General features: G+C 32.7%; 3 protein-coding genes across 4 annotated transcripts; 2 read left to right on the forward strand and 1 right to left on the reverse strand.

Moving 5' to 3' along the window:
- The first annotated feature begins 3,091 nt into the window (after nt 1–3,091).
- Nucleotides 3,092–7,548, forward strand: LOC139862498 (protein FAR-RED ELONGATED HYPOCOTYL 3-like). Its single transcript, XM_071851112.1, has 3 exons — nt 3,092–3,212; nt 4,288–4,844; nt 7,128–7,548. Coding segments are annotated over exons 1-3 (759 nt in total). The 5' UTR covers nt 3,092–3,211; the 3' UTR covers nt 7,329–7,548.
- Nucleotides 7,549–9,005: 1,457 nt separating this feature from the next.
- Nucleotides 9,006–10,720, forward strand: LOC139862853 (uncharacterized). Its single transcript, XM_071851482.1, has 2 exons — nt 9,006–9,259; nt 9,611–10,720. Exon 2 carries the CDS (start codon nt 9,625–9,627, stop codon nt 10,483–10,485), a length of 861 nt encoding a protein of 286 aa, XP_071707583.1. The 5' UTR covers nt 9,006–9,259; nt 9,611–9,624; the 3' UTR covers nt 10,486–10,720.
- Nucleotides 10,721–11,711: 991 nt separating this feature from the next.
- Nucleotides 11,712–16,222, reverse strand: LOC139862356 (probable transcription factor PosF21). 2 transcript variants are annotated; one of them, XM_071850948.1, is made up of 5 exons: nt 16,121–16,222; nt 15,167–15,870; nt 14,314–14,446; nt 13,640–13,724; nt 11,712–12,271 (listed from the first exon to the last, which is right to left on the reverse strand). In XM_071850948.1, exons 2-5 carry the CDS (start codon nt 15,805–15,807, stop codon nt 11,949–11,951), a joined length of 1,182 nt encoding a protein of 393 aa, XP_071707049.1. In that variant the 5' UTR covers nt 15,808–15,870; nt 16,121–16,222; the 3' UTR covers nt 11,712–11,948. The 2 variants fall into 2 exon arrangements, with proteins under 2 accessions (XP_071707049.1, XP_071707048.1); XM_071850947.1 differs by having other exon boundaries at nt 11,712–12,322.
- Nucleotides 16,223–23,681: the final 7,459 nt, after the last annotated feature.

Here is a 23,681-nt window from a genome sequence, read left to right on the forward strand (position 1 = left end):
TTGCGTATTTTAATTAAAAACTAAAAAAAGGATTTAATGAATATAGCAAAAACATTTATTGGTGTGAATGATCTTTCGGTAAAAATCACGAGTTATATTTACTACTGAAACAATTTTTAAATTATTAAGCTTAATCATTTCATCATTTCTCCAGCAACACACAAGTCACTCTCTCGTTCTCACTATAAGACCGTTCCCAACCATGACGCCTTCCTCAAAATTTCCTCAGCGCCACATCAGCTTTCTCTCTCGTCTTTTCTCACCACTTCCTCCCATAACACTCACATAACACACCATTGCCAGCCATGACATACTTCCTCAAATTTTATTATTATTATTATTATTATTATTATTATTATTATTATATAATAAATAAACAATTGTTTTTGAACATCACATTTATTAAACAACAAACATACGATTACATTTTTTTAAAAAATAAAAATGACATAAACTTGAACATAAATTAAAAAGTACATAAACTTAAACATTAAAAAAAAAACTATTAAACTATTCATCATCGTTGTCCTCGTCTTCGTCTTCTTCATTGTCCTCGCCTTCGTCTTCTTCGTCGTCCTCATCTTCGTATTGGTCATCATTGGCGGTTGTACCGGAAGGCCCAACTTGTGGTACGTGTTGAACACGAAAATTTGCAGGAAGATTCCAAATGTGTTCGATGAGCTTTTGTCGTAGAAGATGATGAATGGTGGAATCTCGCAATTCTTTATTAACCCGAATGTGCGCTTGAACCCTTTCCTCAATGGATCTTCTTGTACGACGAGCGAGCCTATAGTTTTCTTCAAGGTCACACATTACCCTTCCGTTGTCCTCGATGAACATATTGTGTAATATAACACAAGTGTGCATAATTCTTCGGATTCTTTCAACATAGAATTGTCGGGAAGGGTTTTTAATTATTGACCAACGACCTTGAAGCACTCCGAAGGCTCGTTCAATATCTTTTTGGGCAGCTTCTTAGAACCTTTTAAATTTTGCACATTCACGGGTAGGTGGACATTTGAAAGACTTAACCAAAGTCGCCCATTCAGGATATATCCCATCGGTTAAATAATAACCTTTATTGAAATTACACCCACTAACCGAAAAATTACACGCAGGTGCATTATCTTGAAGTAGGTCGTTAAATAAATCGGATTGATTAAGCACATTGATGTCATTTTTTGAACCGGCAGGTCCAAAATAAGTGTGCTAAATCCATAAGTCATACGATGCAACCGCTTCTAACATGATTGTTGGGTATCCATGATCGACTCTTGTAAAATGACCTTTGTATCTATATGGACAATTTTTCCATGCCCAATGCATGCAATCTAGACTACCCAACTTGCCCGGAAAATCGTGTATTTCAGCATGCAATCTACCCATCACGGGCACGGGTACCCGCCGGTCACGGTTTTTTTTCCGCCAATTGCCATCCCTATGCATACTGGTTTCCTCTCAATCTCTTAATAAAAATCTTCTAGGCGCTCTTGGGATCGGTTCGCCGATTTCTTCTTCTTCTTCTTCTAGATCTATCATATCAAGCAGATCAAGTGCGACAGTACCAAAATCCGAACTCGCAGCATCTATTGCATATTTTGTGAAACCATCCAATTTTGAAGGCATTGGTGATTTTTTTAGTAATATTGAGGGTTTAAAAGTGTGATATATATTGGTGTGGGATGAGGGTAAAAGTGTGATGGGGATAGTATAGTGTATATATATATATATATATATATATATATATATATATATATATATATATAGTAGAGGTATTGAAAAAAAAATTTATTATATATTAACGGCTATATAGCCGTTAAAATGAGAAAACAGATATAAATTATATGTTCTCTCCGTCCTTAATTATGCTTATCGATGAAAATTTTAGAGCGATGGTGACGAGGGCGGTTGAGGGCTGCCGAGGGCGGCACCAATACCATCGGCGCCCTCATGTGACACTTTTGATGACATGGTGTATAACACACATTGGGAATGGTCTAATAGAAGTACATATTATATTATAATTATATCATTTGAAATCAAATTTTTATTGTTCACACTATTTTTTTATTATCTAAAGGGTATTTTTATCTTTTTACACACATCTTTTAAAGGGTAGAAGCACATATTAATTATTAATATTAATACTTATATATTTTATTTTATTATTATTATTATTATTATTATTATTATTATTATTATTATTATTATTATTATTATTATTATTATTATTATTATTTTATTATTATTATTATTATTATTATTATTATTATTATTATTATTATTATTATTATTATTATTATTATTATTATTATTATTATTATTATTATTATTATTATTATTATTATTATTATTATTATTATTATTATTATTATTATTATTTACTAAAAGTAGTGGCAGTTTTCGTCGTTTCAGTTCTATCGGATTGTCGTTTTGAGTTTTCGTTCACATTACAAACAGTCTCTTAACTTCGACTATATTTATACAATGGCCCCTGAAGTTTACACTTTTCAGGTGTAAAAAGTGTAAATATATAATTTTATTAAAATAAAAGAAACTAATTCCACCTGAATTTATAACGGACCCTATCTTCTCGCTCGGTGCGAGTTAAATTTTTCCGAGGCCACCGTTCAACTCGAAAAAATCTTACGAACCCAGCGGGACTAACTATACGCGAAACGGACACTTTTTAAAAAACGCTAAACACAACGACAACCCGTATCTTTCTGTTCGCCGTGAGTTAAATTTTTTCCGACAGCACCGTTACACTTGAAAAAATTTATTGAACAAAACAAAACTAACTACGTTCGAAACGAATACTTTTTAAAAACGATTAACACAACGACATCCAAAACGGCGCTTAACACATGGGTCGTGTTCTCCTCTGTAAATACACAGCGCTATATTAAATATGAATGCGCAGGCCGAAAGCCCCCGCTGCAACGCGCGGGCCGGTCCGGACTAGTTATTACTAATTAATAAATTAAAAACATTTCATCAAATCAAAAATAATTTTGCCCATTTTTCCTTGTAAATTTGGAATGAAGTTTTATTATTATAGGTAAAAAAAATATAATTAAATAAAAATCAAAAGGATTGGTGGAAATTGGAAAATACTGAAGACCAAACACTTTCCGTTCCCTACCTTGATTCGATTCGCTGTGCTTCTTCTTCGTTATCGACCATCACTCGTTTCAATCCCAATTTGTTCAGTAAGCTTTCGATTTTTATCATCAATTATATTATCTAGTAATTAATAATCATTGTTCGATGATAATATATCTAAGTATCAGTATTCTGTATTGTATATGACGATTTTATTAATTTTGCGTTGTTTGATTTATGTTATATTTTCTTCCGATGAATACTAAAATCTATGTTTGATTAGGTTATGCTAAATTTAAGTTCGTCAGTGGTTTTTAGTTTAGGTCATTTCATTTGTAGAATAAGCTTTTGTAAATTAACTGTAGGGAAATTTATATGCATTTTATTAATTAATTAAGGTGTTCAGATTAGACTTTTTGTCTACATACATGTAATTACTTCCTTAAAGCCGATTTTCAGAATAAAGTTGGGCTCTGATGATCATTATCATTAATGAATATAAAGACATAAACTATTGAACTTGATAAATTCTATGCAAGTGATGGATAGTTTTGATGACCAGTTTTTTTTTGTAATTATAAATAACTAGGGTAAATATGAACAAGTTTTATTTGTAATTGTTACTGTCCTGGTCCCAAATTTATCGTCCACACATAAAAAAATCACATTATAAGGAAACTTATTCAATACAATCATGTTTTCATGTTAAAGAGACAGTTCTACCCATGATTGGTTTGTGAGTTTTTTAGAAGTAACCTGAGAAGTTTGGATATATGTACTCGTCTCTTTATCGAAGTGGACAATAAATTTGGAACATAGGGTGTATATTGTATATATAGTATGTCTAACATGGTAACCTTTATACTGGTGAACTATGAAGATGAAGTTTTATGATTCTAGGTTCTTTCCATTCGGTAGTCCGTTTCGTCATGTTTTGTAATTCCCTGTTTATTTTATAAATCTGGTACACTTTTTTTTGGTAGTTTTATTCTGCAAAACCAGATTTTATCGCCGTTTTGGCTTCATTTGGTTGTTAGGTTTTTTTTTTTTTTTTTTTTTTTTTTTTTTTTTTTTTTTTTTTTTCACAAGATATTCAAGTGCTTAAGGGTTCCATTTATCTATTTACTTTGCTAAAAGACGTGCTAATTGGCTAACATTGTTTATTTTTATATTATCTGTCAGTGGATTTTGAGGTGGATGATGACATTGACGGTGAGGTATTAGTAAATTCTGCTGACGTGGCAGGCAGGACCATTGATAATGAAGATGATGGTATTGGAGGTTTATTTCATGATGATCATGATATAAAAATTGATCAAGACGATTCAGAAAGAGAAATAGGTCCATTTGACCCGTCTCATGGCGAAAATAGTTCAATTTTAGGTGACGAGCCTTATATAGGGCAGGAATTTGAATCCGAAGCAGCAGCACATGCATTTTACAACGCGTATGCAACACGGGTCGGGTTTGTTATTCGGGTCAGTAAACTTTCTAGATCAAGACGTGATGGGACTGCTATTGGGAGAGCACTTGTGTGTAATAAAGAAGGGTTTAGGATGCCTGATAAGCGTGAAAAAGTTGTTCGACAAAGGGCGGAAACAAGGGTCGGTTGTAGAGCAATGATATTAGTTAGAAAAGTAAGTTCTGGTAAGTGGGAAATTACAAAATTTGTTAAGGAGCATACTCACCCGTTGACACCTGGCAAAGGTCGACGGGACTTGATCTATGACCAATATCCGGTTTGTTCATTTCTTTAAACTGATTAGTTTTATCCAAAGTATATGTTATTCTGCTGCTAGTCTGCTATATAATAAACAATATGTGCTTAGATATTTTCAAGTACAATGTGAAAGATAATTTATTTCATACCATCGTAAGCACATACGAATTTTAGCTAAAATAGGGATGCAATATATGTGATTCCTTCAATCTATACTCAAATTCTGCTGCTAGAGTTGGACTGTTAAGTATAACTGTACATTGTAAGATGAGGATTGTAGGTCAAAGAAATACTTGATGCTAACAATTTGGGCTTTGAAATATAAATTAAATTTTCATATGAAAGTAATGTGGATAATCAAAAGAACCAATCTTGATTTAAATTGAGACCTCCGAAAAATAGCAACTAACTTTGAATTTAGTTTAAAAAGTTTGGATTAGGGATATGTTATCATTAAGTTTTTGTAACCCAGTGAGCAATATGTGTACTACATATTGACTTGCACCTCCCCATATAAATAGCCTATAAGAACCATTAAGTTATACAATATCTGGATTAAGTGCCTAAAATGTTAACGACTATAACAAAGTGAAAAGAAAAAGTAAATACTGTTTTTTATGTGTATCATGTCGCAATTTTTAAGTTGTAGTGTAATTATAAATCATGCCTAACTAACTAATAATGTTAATTAATATAGTCAAAGTAAATGTAATGTATAAAAGAAAAGCTTGCTTCTTTGACTGAATTGATTTCAATTACGTTATATGGCTAAGAACATTAAGTGTAGTCAGTTAACATGATAGAGCAGTTTCTGAAGTTTCAAATAGTTACAGTTACATTCGTAACTTTCTAAAAGATTGCTCCGAACCTTACCCTGTATTACACAAGAGCCCCTAACATTTTAGGATTAGAAACCAAGTGTTCAGCCTAAGTTTTTTGTGATATTATTCATCATGGTTATTTAATGAAGAGATCTTCACTAGCAGGTGCTCTGTTACTTTTGATGAGCCACTGGGCCCCATGTGCTGCATTTGGATAATCTGCTTAAACGTTACTATTAGCATCCAATAATGGCTTGGATACTGTTGGCTTATAACTTGCTGTTAAGTGGACATTATTAAATGATAGTGTCTTTACTATTAGGGTTTTCTCTGTGATCGCCTTTATCTCTTAGCGCATATTAATCTGTAGAGGTGGGAAAATGGGCAGGTTAGGTCACGTTTCAAAACTCGGTCAGGTAAAAATGGGCCGATTAAGTACTTGCAGGGGGCAGGTTGGATTTATTTGAAAACTCTTTTGCCCATTTTATTAACTGTGATTATATGATCAATTTAAATTTAAATTAAATATTATTACCAAAACAATATAATTAGAATTAACAATAACAATTAGAACCTGAGTAAAGTGATTAGAAGGCTAAATGCATAAAAGTATAGTTTGGGCTCTGAACTTGTTTGACCAGTTCTGACCATTTGATTTTTCTTGTTAGCTATTTTTCGTGGACCCAATTGAGATGAATTGCCTTTTCTGACACTCATGCATAAGTACCAAGTAGTGGGTCCTAATTACCACCTCTTTGTCAATATCGTAATCTCTAAACACACCTTGAGTGTCTCCTTTGGCCATTACTAGGTCAATATGAAATTACAAATTTGAAACCTGCTTGTGCTATTTCCTAACTATGTTGAACAACAAACCATGACTACACCTGTACATTATATCCTAGAAACACTGAAGCCCATATCTTTTCTAAAGTTTGCTTGAAATTATGATGGCGAAATTATATGTACGTGACAGCAAACATCAATATTACAAACACTTGATATATTAAATATAAGTATAGAACATATATTTCTTAAACTGATAAGATAGTCTCTTTGAAATAATATGATTTAGGACACCATAAGCATTTCAATACATGTTACACGACTTTTGAGTTTTTCATGTTTAGGTAATGTTCTACATTTGACCCCTTACCTATATGCTGCAAGTTTGCAACCTAATTGATGTATCAATATCAATATTATATATTATATTAATATTAATATATATAAAATGGTTGGAATTTACCATCTCTAGTTACCACCAGCAGTTGGAATTAGGGTTTTGTAAAATTATATGAACAAATTCAGTTGTAATCTAGGTAATAGCAGAAGAGTTTTCTGTTTACTTTGGTGTTGTGCTCAACTCCATTAATGACAAATTATGGCCAAGTATGAACATTTAACACGTTTAGTTGCCGAGTGTTTATTTTTTAATTTCATCACTCTCAATGTTGACACTTGACATTCTTTATTTTTAGAATGAGCATGATAAAATTCGAGAACTTTCACAGCAACTGGCAATTGAAAAAAGGAGAGCTGCAACATACAAAAGGCATCTGGAAATGATTTTCGAGCACATTGAAGAACACAATCAGTCTTTATCAAAGAAGATTAAAGACATTGTAGACAATGTGAAGGAGATGGAGTCAAATGAGCTACAATCTCATACTAATAGATAGTTTTCGCTTTACAGTCTACAAGTGCACTTTTTGATAGATTTTTCTAAATTAGATTCATCAAAAAAACTAGTATCATTTTGGAGTTGCATATTTATAGTAATTTCTTCTCGTGTTAGATTTATAGGCTGTGAATGTTATAGGGATGTATACAATAATCATTAGGGGCCTTATGATGCCCCTGAATGTTTCTGTGATCATTACTTCTAGTTTTCATATATAATCCGATTTTGTGATCATTCAGCTGTTGATGGGCCTTTTTTTAGGCAATGCCCCCTTCGCCCGTACATTCCTGTTTGATTACCTTTAGATTAGGGTTTAAAACACACCGAGTCTTCATTCGTCTAGGTCGGATAACAAGTGTAATCATGTATTCTTTATTACGGCTCCGTTGGATCAACCAACTAATCTTTCCTCTGATTTTCTCTTCAAGCTCTTACATCTTTGTCTTTATGGTTTTATAAGTGCTTAATATGTCGTATATGAGTACATACGCAATTATATTGCTGTGATAAGTTGTAAAGTTTTCTTTGTTCGAGTTACCCGAAAATGGCGAGTAATCCGACCTCATAGTCTAGTGTACGCAATCCATCAGGAATACTTCATGGTTGTTTCCAACTCTTCCCTAGCCACCCTAAGTTTCGAACCTGAAACCTCATGCAAGGATGTCAGGGGCCCCAACCACTCGGCCTGTTAATCCACTTAATACAAATGGTATGGCGAATCTTATTTAAATGCATATTCTTTAGTTTGGTAAATGACCCGAAAAAGTAATTTAAGTCTTTAAATTATCAATAAAGATAATATGACTTTTATATATGCTCAAAAAGGTAATGTGTTTTTTAATTTTAGCCCAAAAAAGACTACAATTTGAATATGTGGGAAGCTGAAGTAATCTTCTCTAACTCGCAACCACTCCTTTTGGGCAATTTTAGAAGTTGCATTGTCTTTATTGGTCATATTCGTATATTGTGTTAGCTTTTTGGGCATTTGACTATTAAACATTCATAATTTTATAATATTGATAGAAATGTCATTATTGAATTAAAATTGAAACTTAGTGTAAATTATGAGTCTGATTGTTAATTACTAGTTCAATTAAGTGACAATAAGTAAATCACAAATTCGATTTGAGCAATCTATATTCGCAATCGAACCCATAATTCACACTTAGTTTGGACTGGTAATTCACACTAAATTTCAATCGGACTCGCAATTCTAATCAAAATTATAAATATATAAATGTTTAAGGGTCAAAAAGCCTAAAAACACAACATAAAATACGAAATGACCAATTAAGGTAATGTAATTTTGTAAATGGCCAAAAAAGGACGATGACATGGCGTCGAAGTTGCAATGACATGGATGACAGCCGGTGATCCCTCGTTTATACAGCAATTTACATGTCGCGTTTCTGTTTTTTTTTTTTTTTTTAGTTCTAGTGGTCTCTTGAATTTAAATGTTGCCTTGGTGCTGCCTCCGTCTATTTTTGTTAAAAAAATTCATTATGTGTCATCAAGTGATGTTGTTTAAGTTGTACTGTTAAGTGTCATCACGTGATGTCGTTTAAGATGTATTAAACGTTATTAAACGACATCACATGTTTATTTATCACGTAATGACATATAACGGTAATTTTTAATGAAAAATAGATGGAGGCGCCAAGGTAACATTTGCAAATTCAAGGGATCAAAAACAATAATAATATCTGTTGCAAAAGTCGCCGATTAATCGGGGACGGAAAGTGCCGATCCGAGTCGCTTTAAATGGTGATTTAACGGTGAAAAGTGGGTCCAAGTTAGGTCAAGTTTCTAACATTGTTTTAAAGTTAGGGTTTGGTTTGAGCCGCTCTTTTATTCTGAGATAACAGCACACTCAAAATCGAACACCTTGGTCAATTATTCATTTTTCTCAAATTCGCACAGCTTCTCAAGGTTTGATTTTGTTCTTAATTTCAGTGCTTGTTTATGTTCAATTGTCTATTCTTTCATTTCAATTTGGGGTTCATAAATTTAGTAGGTACAGTACAATATATGTTAGTAAGTACTAAGTAATGTATAGGTTCATTTTTTTGTTGTCAACTTGTTAATTGAATACCTCACAATTTTGCTGTCTCTGCTGTTTAATGATTTGCAAAATTAGTAATTTTGTTGTTTATCTGTTTTACTATACTGTGTGTTGCCTTAGCACAAACTTGTGAACTGGATACTATTGAGTTAACAGCAAGACTTATAACTTGTATAACATGTTAGCAATGCTTTGATTATGCTTCTGGTTTTATTTAGGGTTTAGGGTTTGAATGGCAACATCATCGGGTCCGTCCATCGATTCTTCTGCCTGTCATGAACTAAAACTGAAATCGGATGATGTTGGGTGGAAATATGGAGTTTTGGTGGATCCAAAAAATAAGTATAGAGTGAAATGTAAATTATGTGGCCATGTTAATAGCGCGGGTATTCATAGATTGAAACAACACATTGCGGGGGTTAGGGGAAATGTTGCTGCATGTCCTAAAGCCACTCAAGAAGATAAACTCAAATGTCAAAATGCACTTGATAAAAACAAGTCTAAAAAGAGAGGTAAACGGAATGATGATGAAGCTTTAAGAGGGGATGTGAAGATTGGTAGGAATAGCATTAACACTGTTGATCTTGATGAAATGGAAATGGAAGAATCTTTTGGAGATACGTCTATGAAAAATGTGTCGGGTAAGAAAAAGACGAATGAAAGCGATGTTGAAAGTCTTGAAAGTAGTACTAGAGAAGAAGAAATTAATTATTTGAAGGAGGTAATTAGTAGGTGGGTTTATAAGTGTGGGATCCCATTTGACGCGATTGAGAGTGATAGTTTCAAACGTATGTTGGAGGCGATTGGTGAATATGGACCTGGGGCTGAACTTGTAATTCCAACTGAATCTGAAATGTATGCAATGTTTGAGGAATTGTCTAAGGAGGAAAAAGGGAACATGAATTTGAGTGCGAATTCAAAGTTAGATGAATCTTCGGATGAATATTTAGCACCTCGAAGAATCAGACAACTTTATGATGACTTTGAGTCGGCGAGTGAGGAGTATGATGAAGATGTTGAGTGCGAATTGGATGGTGTTAAAATCAATGGACAAGATGGACAAGACCAAGAATCGGATGATAATGAAGAATGAAATGGGTAACAAATATTTATGTTTTATGTATTTTGAACAATTGAAAAATATGTCTATGTTTAGTGATAACTATGTTTATGTTCAAAGACAATTATGTTTATGTTGTTGAAAATCGGCAAAAGTCCAAAGTTGGTGGACTGATTGTCTGCAGAAAAATGTGTTTACGTTTTCAATGTGATCAGATTCTAGATTTTTCAAGGCTAGAATTAACTGGTTAGTGGTCAACTTGGCTTGCCTTTGTATTTTTTGTAACTTTCTAGCGCCTTACTATTTTTTCAATAAAATTGTATGCCGTTAAGGAAAAAAAAGATCGCTCGAGAAAAAAACAATTCTGTTGTTTCGTTGGCAAAAACTAACAGATGAATTGTTTGATTTCTATTAGCATATGTCATCATATTTGTCTCTTTATACAATCACAGGTAACCAAATCATATTTTTGACATACCTTACCTCTATCGTATCGATCTAGTAAAAATCAATTTTAACAAATATTTACTTGTTTTGCATTATTTACTCGAAAGATTATTAATTTGAGCAGTTGCTTTTTCTACTCTTGGGCATGAACAAATTTAAACCATTTCCATATGACCAATAACATAGTAATGGTATACAACCAACACCTTCAAATATCTACCAAGATCTTTACTATCATTACCAACAACTTGATTCCTCGTAATAACAAGATCAGTTATAGCTTATTATGGTAACGAAAATGTATCGAGTTAAAGTGTCCCAGGCATCAATGTAACAATGACATAAACAGTTGAATCCGATTAGACGAATTTTGATCAACAAAACTGTAGGCTACATTGTGGCTTTCCGTCTCCAAGTTTAAATTCTCACAGTTTAAAACAAGTACGAAAAAATCCCATATTTCCCCCTCAGTCCCTCAAACACATAAATTACATATTTCCCCATAGTTTCCACAGCATTGTAATATACTATGCAATGATATTAATGCATATTTGGAGAAATATGTAACTTAGGTTTTTATGAGGGTGAAAAGACTCGAACTTGGAGGCTAGCATGGGCATCCTTGTTTTTAACTACTCAAATGTTAGATGTATTGAAACATTACACTTCGCAACATCTAACATTTGGGTTGTTAAAAGCATGGATATCAACCCTTAAATATGTACCAAGCTAACAATTAACAAAGAAAAAAAATCAACACCATGAGAAAATGGTCATATGTTACAACACTCATGCAAAGTACTTATGTCGCAATGAATATGAACTTTTTTATAATTAAACTAAGGACAGAAAACTTTAATATATAATAATAAACCCATACCCAAGTAAGAAGCTTCAACTTAATTTTAACAACCTAAATTGGAGGTCTTAAAAGATGTGCATAAACAAAAAAAAAAAAAAAAAACTATTCTATCTGCCGATGCAAATGACACCACATTTTAATCCAAGAATTTGCGCAATGACTAACCAACCAACCAAACTTAATCTACTCAATCCTTGGACCCACGTGGATTGAAATCCGAACCCTGTTCCTTAGGGTTCATGCCGCTTCTTGTTTTCATATCACCACTTTGAGACATATGCTGTTCCTGCTGCTGCTGCTGCTGTTGTTGTTGTTGTTGAAGTTGGTGGAGTTGTTGTTGCTGAAACTGATGGTGCTGTTTACGAGATTGGATTTGGAGTTGTTGAAACTGTTGAGCAGTTAACATTGTGTTCATGGCTTGATTTTGAGGGTAAAACTGTTGCTGCTGATTCGATCCAAACGATGTAGAAAAGTTCATCATAGGTTGTCCACCATTTGAAAGGTTCTGACCTGTAATCGCTTTCAGATGCTGAATTTCCTCTTTCAGTGCATCATTTAGGGCTATAAGCAGTAATCGCAGTAACAATAAAGCTTACTTTAGTATATTTTCAATAAAAATAAAAATGGAACATTGCAGCACCACAAGTTCTATTCATATAAGGTATTTTACCTTCTTTACTGCTTATAGTAACATGCTACAAAAATCTAACTGTAAGATACATTCATTTTCTAACCAATCATCATAAGTTCATAACTATATACATTTTGATTTCAGTATCATATACTATGATTCATATTATGTAAATCAGTAGTATCGTGCTATTTTAAGCCATCATCCTTTATAAAAAAAACTGATTTGCGGTCAAAAAGGACATAACCTAAATCGTGTATACAGATGTGGTAAGACTCCATGGGTGTAACACTGCAGGTTGTAAATTATCATTAACAGAATACACATCATATAACGATTTGAAAAATGGATCTACACTTCAGGTATTTTCAAGGACACCGATGAAAAATTAACCACAACTATCACCACTGTATTTAAGCCCGAAAGTTAAAACGCTCAAATATTTGACTTTGACTCTCCTTGGTCAAATCTCATTTGAAGTTTTGCTTTAGTATTGGGGAATGGAAACAGGTGATGAGGCAAGGATTCGAAGTTTATGCATCATAGAGATCTTTTTGTTTAATTGAAAGTTAGGCAAAGAAACAGTATGAGTCTTGTCTTATTTTTACTAGTTATGATAGATATTATTATTCTGTGTTAATTTTTGTGGTTATGGTTAGTAATTTTTGTTTCAAAGTTTAACAGTATGAGTCTTGTCTTATTTTTACTAGTTATGATAGATAAATAGTAAAATAAATATAAAATCTAAACGAAGTTCAACTCTAACTATGTAACATTATCCAAATATTTCATTTCTACTCGAATCAATCATGATGATTTTCTAATTGTTCAAATCTTTTTTGTCTACAAGTCCTAAATAATTGGTCTTCCTTTTTTCTCTAGTGATTGTCACCGACAACCATTCAACATAAAAATTTACACGATGCTATGTAGTCTAAATACCTTTCAATTACTAATTTTTTTATTTTGCCAGGCCTTCCTTTCAGTAAGCACATTATCAGTTAGTATAGAATTAAGTTGAGTTTGTTCATTCACATAGTTAACCAACTTATTATCTCTAAACCCATTACTATTTCCAGGTCACCACAGAATATCAAAGTAGGAATATTTTTTATTTTATCTTATTTTATTATAATCTCCTTTTTTGGGAGGAGGTATCAGTTTGTACGATACTGTGATACTCAATGACATATTTAGTGAAGAGACATTAAAAGCGAAACCAATAAAATATTTGCTCAAAACCTTACCATCTTGTAAGTGAACCCGTTGCTCCATCGTTTGCAAACGCAGCCTTAATTCACTGTTCTCAGCATTCAAGCAGCTTGTATCTCTCTGGATAAAAAATCAAAAGAAAGAATTAATGATCAATAAAACAGAAGTCATCAATAAAAGCAACTAATTCTTGATATAGTATAACCAAAGTCAATATGTGCTACTAACGAAACAAGTGATGATCATAATAAGGGTGGCAAAACAGGTGGGTCAAGTACAGCTGAATTTTATTATGGGTAAAAAAGAACCAACCTGACCAACATACATACACTTCGTGGTTCTTATTTTCAACTTAAAAAATGTATCATTTTAAATTAAATTACAAAAAATAGTTACTACATTAACAATCCACCACTTCTAGATACTTGGTTCCTGGTGAACTTTCAGTCCATTATAATTAATTTTTTTGAAGTCATGTTTTATAGCTTAACACAATTGACCCTTACAAAAATCCATCCTATTCACATGTAAATGGGTCAAAAATGCCACCTATTGATAGTCCATTAGAAGATTTTTTTTTTTTTTTTTAATTTTCTGATAGCAGTTCATATGATTAGGACCAACTGGGGCACATCTGAAGAGATAAATGTTGATAACATTTGACCCGTGAAAATTTGTACCCAAAAAGAGTGAGCAAAAGGTAACTAACCTGTAAAAGAGTGAGCTGAGCAGACAACGCTGTTGCTTCTGTTTGCAGCGTTTGAACTTTCCTCTCAAGCTCTGCGATGTATCTCATCTTTCTTTCCTTTGACCTTGCAGCAGACTGCCTATTCGCCAGTATCCTAATTATACGTAACAGAAAATTCAAAATATTAGTAAATTATTACACAAAAACTCAAAAAGGAAGTCAATATGCCAGAAGCCCTTTATTTCATGTTTCCAATATGTGGGTCTCATCTGTGTAATGCATGAAGGAATAAAAATGGACCCTCATAATGGAGTATCCATAATAGTTGAAAACGCTTAATGTGAAAGGAACATGAACCACATATAGATGAACTTTTTAACTTTTAAATTCAGATATCAAGTTCTTATCATTCTTTAATTATGCACTTCGTACACAAAGAGGTAAAAAGGTTGTGACTATTCCAGTATATTAACTTTTTACAGCCAATATTTCATTCATTATATGACAAACTAAAGAAAATAAACTTCCATATCAGTATTCATTTTATCCATTAAAGCAAAATCAAGATAATATAAATTTACTTATCATATTCAATTAGTTGTGCAATCTTTATAAACATTACGAGCATAAGATTTTTTGGGCCATCCAACCCACCCCATTTTAACTAGCATCAACTCATTAAGGACTTGCAAGTTTTGACCCGCTACTGAATCCACTCGACAGCCCATTTTGCTATCTCTACTACCAACTAATTACATGACTTTCAGGTTTATGCAATTATAGATGACTAATTTGCAGATAAAAACTCAATCTCCTTAAAAACATAATCGTTAAACATAACAAAGCATTAATATTAATTTAATCAGGAATTTACCTTTTTGCCCTTTTCGGGTCAACAAGAGAAAGCTCAGCGATCTTGGCAGCAGACATCGCTTTCTTAGCATCAGAACCTGAAGTTTCTTCCAACATTTCTGACTTAATTGTAGTTGACCCATCCATTGACTGACTATGCTGATGCCTAACTCTAGGCCTCTCATTTGATCCCTGCCCAAAGTTATCCGGGCCGGGTCCAAAACCTGCTGAAACTTGACCCGCAGATGGTTCACCAGCTTGAAAACTAGAAGTTGCTGATGAAGAATTGAACTTATCCATATCAAGATACATCGAAAACAAATCTTCTTCAGTTTCATCAGAAAAAGAAGGCCCTTCAAACCCGCCCACTACACCAAGATCACTATCGAAACTAATATCATCCGGTAAGGTCAAAATCTCGGAATGAGCCCGTCGATGGCCCATATTCCTAGGTGGGTTATCGGGCATTCTGCTAACATCATGACTAAAGCGACCCGCGTCAGAAGCTACAGCAAATCGACCCGGTTCGTTAGTTCGGGGTCCAATTGGGGGTAATGTGGTTGACCCTAAAGGCTCCACTTTAACATTGAAATTACTTCCTAAATGTCTACCAGATGGGGGAAGTAAATTTCCACTAGGGTTTGGGGACTTATCTTTCTCCATTTACAAAAATACCCAAATCAAAATATGTAGGCTAATTTCTTGCTTCAACTTCAAATTGAAACCCTAATGCAAAACAAGAAAACAAAAAAAAATATAAGAAATATTTAAAAATTATTAACAATTAAGTTCGGAACTAAAATAGTAGAAATAAGAACAAGAATAGTGATTATATATAAACAAAAACCAGTAAAGATCTAGCAAGTTAATGTAAAGAAATACAGCATTATAGCAAAGAAATATGTGGGATGAATTAATAAATTAAAAATTAAAAACAGAAATTAAAATAAACACAGAAAAGGGGAAGAATGTTTACTTTGAATGAAGGGTGTTGCAGATCTCTCTAGAACAATGGAAATTTGATAAGAGGCAAAAGAAAAGATTGAAGCTTTTTGGTCACATGGGAGTCCAGTATTTTTAAACGCGGAATATTTCAAGAAATAGAAATAAAATTATATATAAAAAAAAAAAAAACTAAATTAGTTAATTAGTTAGTAGTAATAGTTAATAAATTAAATTAATTGATTGATATGATCGTTGTGGTGCAAATAAAATCGCTAGACATACGATTCAAAATTCGACCGTGTTAGGGAAATGATTCTCAAGAATATAATCCAGCTTTATTTTTCTTAGAGTAAATTATATGGATAATAATTGTTCAGATGGGATAAAACTGGTGACAGATAATAAATACTAAAAAAATCTTATTTTTTAGCAAAAGAAATATAAAAATTAATGTAAATTTCTTTTTCCGGTTAAATTCACCTAAGATGGATATCCCTTTAAATAACACTAAGATCAGCCACTGAATCCTCATATTTTTTTACACTAAATTATATCAGTAATCCTTATTTATTAATAGTAATAATAATGATAATGATCACACATGAATTATATCAAAATGCAAGTCATTAATTCACTGTAAGGCAAAACTAAAATACGAATTATTGATATTTCAATTGAATTTTGGCAAAACTATGTTTGGCTTAATGAATATTTCAATTGAATTTTGCATAAATCAAATCAAATTGATAAATTATGAATTTATGACGGGGAACGAAGCACCAATAATTCCATATCATCTTTGGTATGTAAAATAAATTATATTGGTTAATTACGAATTTATAATATAAGTTGAATCCCTCTTTTAAAGATGCGCTTTGTATTACACTATACTTAAAAAAAAAAAAAAAACTATACCAATATATGTCACATAATGTATGTGAAACATATATGGAGTATTACTCTTTGTTTACCAACAATATTGTTTTTGTTCCAACTAGCTAATTGAATAATAATAGCTCCAAGAACTCATTCTAAATATAATCTATTATTATCTATATATACTAAATGTGATACAAGTTGCTATTACTATGGCAATGCGGTAAATACCCCAACTTCGGCGGTATTTTGGTAATTCAAAATTTTTTTTTTTAAAAAAAAAAAGTTATATTATCTTTTTACTTCTTTTTTTCAACTTCCTTTCTATTCTTTTATTTTTAAACCTTCAACTAACCAATTTTTTTTTAATGTTTTATACAACTTTTTTTTACTTCTTTTGTTCAACTTCCTTTTTATTTCTTTATCTTTTAAACCTTCAACCAACCATTTTTTTAAAAAAAAAAAAAATGTTTTTTACATTATCTTTTTACAACTTATTTTACTTTTTTTTCAACTTCCTTTTTATTACTTTATTTTTTAAATATTCAACTAACCAAATGTTAACCTTTTTTAAAAACAGTTCAATTAACCGACCATTAACCGATGAAAAACTACCCCGCAACGAAACACGAATTTTCTATCCTCGATAACATACTTTATTTTTGTTTGCTAATGATTATATGAATACTAGTAATTTGCTTTTCAATTTAACATACAATAAAATGTTAGTAACAAATGAACACAAATTGAAGTAATTCGGGTCAATTCGGGTTGAACAGGTTGAAAACCGCCCAAGTCTTTTTAATATATGAAATAAATTTCTTCAGACACTAAAATGTTAGTAACAGAAAAAAACACACAAATTGCAGTCATTCGGGTCAACTTGGGTTGAGCAGGTTGAAAACCGCCCAAATAATTTTTTTTTGTTTAAAAAGAATCCCTTTGCCCTAAAATAATCTCATTTGACTTTTCAAAGTGTTTCTATTCAAATTTTGACTTTATATATTTTTACTTGTGCTATATAATGTTTGATGAAAATGATAATGATTACCCATGAAAATAAAAATTGATATTCATTTGCAGGGGAATTGTATATTCCGATTTATCTCTGTGTTTGATAACCTGGTGTACAATAAAAAAAAATGACAGCTTTTTGTTGCTATGTTTAGCCCACTGTCAACAATCTTCATTGCAGTACCCTCTTGGGTGCTTCTTGACGAGAAGATATATCTCGAAAAGTAAGTGTACGTGCCCTTCCATCTCTAATTTCTATTCAGTTCAGTTTATACATATAATATTGTTTACTTTAACGTTTTCTTGTTTTTTTATTGGTTGCAGGGTGTTAGGGTCGCTACTCATTGTCATGGGACTCTTTGCTGTGATTTGGGCAAAGAGTAAAGAACAAAAAGAGCCTCTACAAGACCAAGACTTGAAAATGCACTGAATATTATTATTAATCAATAATGATAAACGGTTTAATGTTATTTTAACGATAAATGGTTGGTTAAATATTGCTCTTATATTATTTATTACTAATCAATAATGAACGGTTGGTTAAATATTGTTGTTATATACTCATAGTAGCTAGATTTTTAGTCGTTTAACATACTGATATATACTCGTTAAACAAATATATTTTACACATGGATAATGATCATGTTGGGTTTTTTATTTGGTTTCCAATTATGTGGTTAGCCCAAGCCCAACAAATTAAGCCCAATTGATTGTTTGACTTGATCAACCATCAAGGGGCATTTTTAATTTGAAGTTGTGCAGCTGTATTCACAAAAAGAGTGCAGAGAGATAGATCAAGAAATTGTGTGAAACCCCAATTCCCGTCTACAGTGACAGCAGGCCAGAAAACCTTCGATCCCCGGAGATCCGACCGTTGAATCTTCTTCATTTTTGGGCTGTGTCTTCCTGACATCAGTGCCAACATTTTCAACCGTTGAATTCGTCTCAAGTGGTCTGTAGCTTGAGTTACAGCAGGTCGAACAGTAGCAGAATTTTGGGTGATGAAATTCTTCTTTTGTCTTTAATTGTTTCATATACTTGTTGATTATTGTTGTTCAAGAGTATGATGATGTTGTATACCTCTAGTTGATCTAGAGAAGGATTATTGTATTGCTCTCTTTGTTGATGATAGTGGAATTTAAGTGGCTTACGAGTCCCGTGGTTTTTACTCTCGATTTTGAGAGGTTTTCCACGTAAAAAGTCTCGTGTTTTAGTGTGTGCTTGATTATTGTTTTGCTACTGATTTGGAACAGGTTTGGGGACTGATTTGGGTTGGTTTTGATATAGCTTGTTTGTTAGTTTCCTCACGGGTTCATACGGGTCGGGAAATGCTTGTCAAACGGGTTTGTTTCCGCTTTGTAGATTGCCCGTTGTGATTATTTTCCCATCAAATTGGTATCAAGAGCTAGGTTATTTGATTTGACTTGTGTGAAAGATGGAAGCTAATACAAGTAAAATGATTAGTTTAAATGGTTCAAATTATCATGTTTGGAAAGGTAAAATGGAGGATCTTCTTTATGTGAAAGATTATTATTTGCCTGTTTTTACTGAGGATAAACCTGAGGAAAAATCTGATGCTCAATGGAAAATTTTGCATAGACAAGTATGTGGGTATATTCGGCAGTGGGTTGATGATAATGTTGTGAATCATATTACTGGGGAGACTGATGCTAAAGCCTTATGGAAAAAGCTTGAGTAGTTATATGAACGAAAGACTGGGAATAACAAGTTGTTCTTAATTAAGCAGATGATGGCTTTGAAGTATCATGATGGGACTCCTATTACAGATCACCTAAATGCATATCAGGGTATTATAAATCAGCTTGCAGGTATGGGTATCAAGTTTGAGGATGAGATTCAGGGTCTCTGGTTACTTGGTACATTACCGGACTCTTGGGAGACTTTTAGGACATCTTTGTCCAACTCTGCACCGAATGGTACTATCACCATGGAATTGGCTAAGGGTAGTATTTTGAATGAAGAGATGAGAAGAAAGTCACAAGGTTCCTCTTCACAGTCAGATATCTTGGTCACAGAAACGCGGGGGAGAAGTCATAGTAGAGGTCAGGGTAAAAGAGGCAATCATCGTAGCAGCTCACGCAAAGGCAAATTTGCTAACGTTGAGTGTTATAATTGTCATGAAAAGGGGCACACAAAGTGGTATTGTCCAAAGTTGAAGAATGAGAAGAAAAAGGCATATGACAAGAATAAACAAAAGAAAAGTGATGGTGGTGATGATGATAAGGTTGAAGTTAATGCTATCACAGATGAGTTCTTTGTTTGTATTGATTATGATATGATCAATCTTACTCATGATGACACGAGTTGGATTGTTGATAGTGGTGCTACATGTCATGTTGCAATTTGTAGAGATCACTTCTCATCTTACACTCCAGGTGACTATGGATTTGCTAGGATGGGTAATGCCGGGTTATCAAAGATCGTTGGTATTGGAGATGTTTGTTTGAAATTTGACACGGGAATGGAGTTAGTTTTGCATAATGTAAAACATGTTCCGGATATGAGACTTAATGTTATTTCAACAGGCATTCTTGATGATGATGGTTATTATAACGGTTTTGGTAATGGTATTTGGAAACTAACTCTTGGTTCTATGATAGTGGGAAGAGGCAAGAAAGACTCAAGATTATACATCACGCGTCCGAAGATCATCCAGAACATTGTTAACGCAGTGGACAATGTTGATTCTACTGAGTTGTGGCATAAAAGACTTGGCCACATGAGTGAAAAGGGGATGTCTATCTTGTTCAAGAAGAATGTGTTGTCGGGTGTTAGTGGTATTGATTTGAGTAAGTGTTCTCACTGTTTGGCAGGGAAACAGACCAGAGTTGCGTTTAAGAGTCATTCTCCTTTTCGAATGGAGAACGTACTTGATCTAGTTCATTCGGATGTTTGTGGGCCTATGAAGACTAGGACACTTGGTGGATGTTCCTACTTTGTTACATTCATCGATGATCATTCCAGGAAGGTGTGGGTTTATATCTTAAAGTCAAAGGATCAAGTATTTGAAAAGTTTAAAGAATTTCATATACTAGTTGAAAGGCAAACGGGAAAGAAACTCAAGTGTATTCGGACTGATAATGGCGGTGAATACATTGTGTAACATCCCGCATTTTTCCGTTAAATTTATTTTTAACACTGTCTTTTTTTTTTTTATAAATATCTTTCGTTATTTAAATTCGTAGTTTCCGTTGACTAATGTTCATAATATTTCCGTTACTTAATTATAACATCACTCGTTTACTCGAGCGTTTTCAAAATATTCGTTCGGTAAAATCCCGCACCCGCTTCTAAACTCGAGGGACTAAAATTGACACGGGGCAAACTAGTTGACTAGGTCAACTAGTCCACCCCAATCACCACCATTCAATCATCTCCATCTCTCTCTTTCTCTCTAGCAAGAACACACACACATTTACCCAATTCAATCATTCATCATCTAAATTCGATCTAGGAGGCCAACATCAAAACAAATTACGTATTTGGAATCCTCTCTTCATCCTCTACAATTTGATACCAACTTCATCTCGTTTGGGTAACATTTCTAAAACTCTAGATTTCTCTAAATTCGTGTTTTTGATTTGAAATGGTGTTAGTTAGTGTCTATGGCTCATGTATAACATGAATATATGATTTACTTGCTCGATTTGTTGTTTTGAGTAACTAGTATGAACAATTGAAATGGGTTTGCTTAATCTTGTATTTTGGAAGATTAAATGTTGTTTGATTGTTAAAGTTCATGTTTTAATTGTGTTACTAGTATCACTAGCTTCGTTTTGATGCGTAGGTTGATTAAGAAAACTTCAAACACATGATTATTGATTTTTGTAAATTTTGGTTAGGGTTTGATAGACTTTGAAATGAACTTTTGATGCGTTGAATGCTTGTTAATGTTGTTAGCAAGTGTTTAGATGCAATGTATGCTTAATTACCTTCGAAACGGCATATCGTATGTAGTGACCCGAACTTTTCCATGTTTATATATATTAATTGAGATTGATATTTACATGATTAAATGTTTCCAACATGTTAAGCAATCAAACTTGTTAAGACTTGATTAATTGAAATATGTTTCATATAGACAATTGACCACCCAAGTTGACCGGTGATTCACGAACGTTAAAACTTGTAAAAACTATATGATGACATATATATGGATATATATATAGTTAACATGATACTATGATAAGTAAACATATCATTAAGTATATTAACAATGAACTACATATGTAAAAACAAGACTACTAACTTAATGATTTTGAAACGAGACATATATGTAACGATTATCGTTGTAACGACATTTAATGTATATATATCATATTAAGAGATATTCGTACATCATAATATCATGATAATATAATAATTTAAAATCTCTTTTGATATTATAAACATTGGGTTAACAACATTTAACAAGATCGTTAACCTAAAGGTTTCAAAACAACATTTACATGTAACGACTAACGATGACTTAACGACTCAGTTAAAATGTATATACATGTAGTGTTTTAATATGTATTCATACACTTTTGAAAGACTTCAAGACACTTATCAAAATACTTCTACTTAACAAAAATGCTTACAATTACATCCTCGTTCAGTTTCATCAACAATTCTACTCGTATGCACCCGTATTCGTACTCGTACAATACACAGCTTTTAGATGTATGTACTATTGGTATATACACTCCAATGATCAGCTCTTAGCAGCCCATGTGAGTCACCTAACACATGTGGGAACCATCATTTGGCAACTAGCATGAAATATCTCATAAAATTACAAAAATATGAGTAATCATTTATGACTTATTTACATGAAAACAAAATTACATATCCTTTATATCTAATCCATACACCAACGACCAAAAACACCTACAAACACTTTCATTCTTCAATTTTCTTCATCTAATTGATCTCTCTCAAGTTCTATCTTCAAGTTCTAAGTGTTCTTCATAAATTCCAAAAGTTCTAGTTTCATAAAATCAAGAATACTTTCAAGTTTGCTAGCTCACTTCCAATCTTGTAAGGTGATCATCCAACCTCAAGAAATCTTTGTTTCTTACAGTAGGTTATCATTCTAATACAAGGTAATAATCATATTCAAACTTTGGTTCAATTTCTATAACTATAACAATCTTATTTCAAGTGATGATCTTACCTGAACTTGTTTTCGTGTCATGATTCTGCTTCAAGAACTTCGAGCCATCCAAGGATCCATTGAAGCTAGATCCATTTTTCTCTTTTCCAGTAGGTTTATCCAAGGAACTTAAGGTAGTAATGATGTTCATAACATCATTCGATTCATACATATAAAGCTATCTTATTCGAAGGTTTAAACTTGTAATCACTAGAACATAGTTTAGTTAATTCTAAACTTGTTCGCAAACAAAAGTTAATCCTTCTAACTTGACTTTTAAAATCAACTAAACACATGTTCTATATCTATATGATATGCTAACTTAATGATTTAAAACCTGGAAACACGAAAAACACCGTAAAACCGGATTTACGCCGTCGTAGTAACACCGCGGGCTGTTTTGGGTTAGTTAATTAAAAACTATGATAAACTTTGATTTAAAAGTTGTTATTCTGAGAAAATGATTTTTATTATGAACATGAAACTATATCCAAAAATTATGGTTAAACTCAAAGTGGAAGTATGTTTTCTAAAATGGTCATCTAGA

The sequence above is a fragment of the Rutidosis leptorrhynchoides genome, chromosome 8, assembly GCF_046630445.1.
Source record: "Rutidosis leptorrhynchoides isolate AG116_Rl617_1_P2 chromosome 8, CSIRO_AGI_Rlap_v1, whole genome shotgun sequence".
NCBI lineage: Eukaryota > Viridiplantae > Streptophyta > Magnoliopsida > Asterales > Asteraceae > Rutidosis > Rutidosis leptorrhynchoides.

Excerpts from the sequence above, each read along its gene's own strand:
- LOC139862853 (XM_071851482.1), top strand. The coding sequence starts at position 9,625 with ATGGCAACATCATCGGGTCCGTCCATCGATTCTTCTGCCTGTCATGAA.
- LOC139862356 (XM_071850947.1), bottom strand. The coding sequence starts at position 15,807 with ATGGAGAAAGATAAGTCCCCAAACCCTAGTGGAAATTTACTTCCCCCA. Across the intron at positions 14,447-15,166 it reads GACCCGAAAAGGGCAAAAAG|GATACTGGCGAATAGGCAGT; the intron begins GTAAATTCCTGA and ends ACGTATAATTAG. Across the intron at positions 12,323-13,639 it reads ACGGGTTCACTTACAAGATG|CCCTAAATGATGCACTGAAA; the intron begins GTAAGGTTTTGA and ends TACTGCTTATAG.
- LOC139862498 (XM_071851112.1), top strand. Across the intron at positions 4,845-7,127 it reads TGATCTATGACCAATATCCG|AATGAGCATGATAAAATTCG; the intron begins GTTTGTTCATTT and ends CTTTATTTTTAG.